This window comes from Stegastes partitus, unplaced genomic scaffold (assembly GCF_000690725.1).
Source record: "Stegastes partitus isolate 25-593 unplaced genomic scaffold, Stegastes_partitus-1.0.2 Scaffold1348, whole genome shotgun sequence".
NCBI classification, from domain to species: domain Eukaryota; kingdom Metazoa; phylum Chordata; class Actinopteri; family Pomacentridae; genus Stegastes; species Stegastes partitus.
This window is the reverse complement of record NW_007579079.1, coordinates 41,822-46,470: the sequence shown is the minus strand read 5'-3', so window position 1 is coordinate 46,470 and position 4,649 is coordinate 41,822. Positions and strand designations below refer to the sequence as shown.

General features: G+C 42.4%; 1 protein-coding gene across 1 annotated transcript in view; it reads left to right on the top strand.

The window, feature by feature from the left end:
• The first annotated feature begins 677 nt into the window (after positions 1-677).
• kcnk2b (potassium channel, subfamily K, member 2b) overlaps positions 678-4,649 on the top strand; it is a 33,580-nt gene continuing 29,608 nt past the window's right edge. The window contains exon 1 of the mRNA XM_008298757.1: positions 678-866. Coding sequence (XP_008296979.1) covers positions 678-866 — 189 coding nt within the window. The remainder of the gene's footprint in view (positions 867-4,649) is intronic.

Genomic DNA, 4,649 nt, shown 5'->3' with positions numbered 1-4,649 from the left:
TTGCAGATGGAAGCTTCAATAAAGACTGGTTCTGATTGCATCGCTCCCAGAACACTTGATATGAATTTAATATGAATAACTTAACGGCAGGACGCTGAATAATGAAAACGAATAGCCATTAATAATAAAGTTTAAAGGAAAGTTGCTCTCTTACGGTGACCATTATCTCTCAAATTGTTTGAATCAGTTATGAGAGCAGAAACACGAAGTGAATGAGTCACGCCACAGAAAAATAATGGGCAGCTGTTGTGGGAATTACGTCAAACATTCTCGAATTTGTCTTTTCTAATTTTACGCTGATTATTTCACTTTTGGGCCGTTGGTTCGGCAAACAACATAATGTAAAATTCATTCATCTTTAACTGAATTGATCCTGCATGGTGCATAATGTGGCCTGTTCATGTCTTTGATAGAGGAAACAGTATCACAGACAGAGTGAAGGACTGACAGACTGATTGATTGGTGTTGTTGATTTATTTACTGAGAATACAATACTAGTCAGAGGAAACGTTAAAATGAATCGATCCCCATTAATCACTTTTGTCCTTGCAGTGGCCGCACCTGACCTTCTTGACCCAAAGTCTGCCGCCCACAACTCCAAGCCTCGCCTGTCGTTCTCGGCCAAGCCAGTCGTTCTGAACACGCCGGAGGATGAGTGCGACACCCGGACCACAGTCATGAGGTGGAAAACTGTGTCGGCCATCTTCTTCCTGGTGGTGCTGTACCTCATCATCGGGGCGACGGTGTTCAAAGCTCTGGAGCAGCCTCATGAAAGCTCCCAGAAACTGGCCATTCTTACTGAAAAACTGGAGTTCTTGGCCATGCACGCCTGCGTGAACTCCTCTGAGCTGGAGGATCTGGTCAAGGTAGGCGGAAGCTTCTGCATCCTAATAATGATGCAAATCTTCTCCCTTGTGCAGGACATGATGACTAGATGTACCGTCTGTCTATAGATTTTTATAAAGCCTTTACACAGAGGAGAGGCTGAGGTGGGTAATGCTATTTGACAGCTATACTGTTGACTTAGCACCTTGAGGACTGATGAGCAAACACTGCTGGGGCTTTCACCCGACTAGTTCGCTCATTGGGTGGTCTACGCTTTTTAATTCAAAAAGTTCCATATTTTCCTCATAGTGCTTGAACAGCTCACATCATCCTCCTGTTTAAATTTCAACTTGAAAGTTGGCTCTTGGTTGTTGAAGGTTACTGAAGTTCTTAAAGTTTTGTCACCGAGCAGCAACAGTCATGACTTGAGGCTGAGACCAATGCAGCTTAAAGTGCAGTACCACCGATGGCCACTAGATGCTGGCTTCAGCTGACTCCCCGCAATGAAACTTCGCCATATAAATACTATGTCATTAATTTGGTCGTCGCTCATTAAAATTTCGCCCCATTTTGAAAACTATTGTTACATTAATACAACTTTAAGACTCTGATGTGGCGCTGCCATGACAGCTTTGATTGAGGCCTTGGTTTTTGAACTTATTCAAAAGAGCAGACGTCCACCAAGACCAAGATTCACCAAGAAGGTCAATCAAAGATCTTGACCTGGATCCTCACAATGATGGAATACATTCTTCTCATGCTCCACCACTACCTCAAGTTTCATGAAATTCGATTTGGTAATTTTGGCTTATTTATGACACAAACAAACTACAGTGGAAACAAATCTGAGTATTGAAGAAAACTATCGTCGCATTAATTCAATCTTAAGACTCTGATGTGACGTTTCCATGACAGCTTTTGTTGACTCCTTGGTTTCTGAACTTATTTAGTCTCGGACTGAACTTTTTCTCCAGGATTCTACTGGATGTGTTGTGAAGGAGTTTTACATACGAAGACCCTCACAGGAGGCCATCACGTGATGTTTAGTTTGTATTTGACTATGACACTTGTCTTGTTAGCAGAACGTAGCTAACATTGGCGGAAGCTAAAGATGATGCCAACCACAAACTGGAACTCTGGAGTTCAAAACCACTATGTGGAGTCGCTGTGTTGTCCACATGTAGCAGGGTATCTCACAAAACGAAGATATTTTTCTACGATGTGGCCTGTCATCCACGCGGAGCGCAGATTTACGGCATTAAAAACGATTCTTTCAGAAACGATTTGCGAATCCTCCGTCTATGCGTCTGTATGTGGACGTCAATAACTGGGTTGTAGGTTTCCGAACGTCACTACCTGCGACAAAATACGTTCTTAGGTCACATATGCGACCTGCGTGGACGCCCTCAGACCTGTGTTGTCTCTGGTCCAGGCCCAGATACCGCTTCATGTACAAGAACACAGGCACAGGACGGCATTAAGAACGGTTATTTCATGACATCTAGAGATGGAAACTTACTCTGATTGGATAAGATTTGGGGAACTACTGCCACCTAATGGTTTGGCAGCTTATGAATGTGCTTAACAACACACCTGTGCGGTTAGGTGTGAACGAATTATTTTTCTAGAAACGAGGGAGGATGTTTGGTTTTATAAAAACCCTGCTACGTGTGGACGAGGCCTGAATACGCAGAACTTGGATATGCAGCTGTGAAACAAAACTGTAACAAGAAGCGAACTCGGGAAGAGCAGACTTCCACCAAGGCCGAGGCCCAATTTCCCACTTTTCAAAGAAGATCAATCAAAGAAATTGATCTGGATCCTCACAAAGATGTTCTACATTCTTCTCATGCTCCGCTGCTGCATCAAGTTTCATGAAATTCGATTTGGTAATTTTGGCATATTCTTGCGAACACGAACAAGGACACAAACAAACTGCAACGGAAACAAGACTGAGGATTGAAGAAAAAAATGTTGACAAGATGAATAAACATCAGGACAGGGCTCCCAAAGAACTGGAATCTGAAACGGAATTTAAATAAAAGATCATCAAACTACATGAGTTAAGCCAATTATTCATTTATTTATTCATTTTCAATTGCAAAAGTGTCCTTCACCTTCAGTGTGAGTGTTGAGGGAGCAGCCTTCTAATAAATGACTGACATGGAGTCGGCGGGTGTCGTTCCTTATGGATTAGTCGACTCCACCAGGGTTGATGAAAAGCATGTCCTCCTGGGGAATCTAACTGGCCGGTTGCACTGGACAATGATTACTTCTGCAATTTGGCAGAGCTGAAAGGTCTTTAAATCTTAAGGGAAAACCTGATTTGTCTACCAGTTCTAATTTTAGCCCCTATAGCTGCAGTTTTCTGCGAGTCCAAAAGTAGATCCAACAAAAAAAAGCTGCTTGCAAGAGTCAAAATCAGCAAAGTCGCTGCTATATAGAAGCTATGTGAGCAATCAACCAAACAGGAAATCAAATAAATGCATATTTATCAACCAATATATATGTATTTAGTTAATATTCATGAAATGTATATAGTGAGAATGATCTGTGTGGGTTTTCAGACTGTATGATCTCCAACGCTCAGGGTCCTTATATGTATGATACTCATGTGCAGCTAATGTGAATTAAGCTGAGACTGTATTATTTTCTTCGTTTCTTACAAAGTCAACTGTAAATCTTGGATGTCGATTCTTTTGGAAAACAATTCAAAACGTTCAGCTGTATGTGCAGCGGTGCAGAACTGCTCACTTTTCAGCATTAACTTGGTAGCTAAAGTTAAGATTTTTTAAAAAACGCTCAATTGTTTCTCATCATGACGACAAAACCGCAAACTTGTGGATGCAGTTGATGCTCACTTGTGTAGCAGTGTGAGCAGGGGCGGATCTACCGGGGTGGCATGAGAAGATGCCTTGCCACCCCTAGAAGATGCCTTGCCACCCCGGCTGCCACCCCAGTTCTGAACGATGTAATTCAAAAATATGTGGCCGGTTGGAAAGAGCGAAAGTCCGCATATGACGAATAACGAGCGGAAGTCCGATGTCCGAGTGCTTGTGAATGCACCATGAGGACGTTCTACTACAGACACATACGATCAGGCTGCTCATAGTCCGCCTCCCTTATGTGGACCAGAGTCGGACTTCGGCGCGGCCAGCAAGAAAGTAAGACAGAAGTTAGACTGGGTTAGACCACACGGTAGTAAAACTGTAAGCTATGTAGTAGACGCTAACAGTGTCTAAGTTCACATACAGTGTTTGCTTGTGAGACGAGCCGCGGGTCTTTCTTATTGTCACGTATGTAGCTAGCTAGCATTACAGAAGGATGAGGGTAGGATGGGGGTTACAGGACATTAAAGTGTAACTAAACCTCCAGTCACACCAGGTTTTCATGCAAACTACCTTGTGTTTGCTTAATGCTGGGTTTGGTTTATGTTTAAAAAAAAAAAAAAAATAGTGTCAACGTCACAGTAACACCAGCATTGATGTGTTTCATCATAGTACAGTCATATAGTTTGGTTTATGGCAAAAAAAAACAAAAAACATGTTTAAGTGTTAAGCACCTCTTTAGGTTTTAAATTGTACACTTAAGCTTGTATCATAGTAATGAAGACTGTCAAAGGAAACACAGTAAAGTCAGTGTGAATCTTCTAGGAGACAACAAAGAATGAAGAGGAAGGGTTTCATCACCAGCTTTCTCCAGCTTAAAAAAAAAAGAGAGCAGGGAGAGCATCATGAAGAGGAGGAAGAGCAGGGAGAGCATCATGAAGAGGAGGAAGAGCAGGGAGAGCGTCATGAAGAGGAGGAAGAACAGGGAGAGCATCA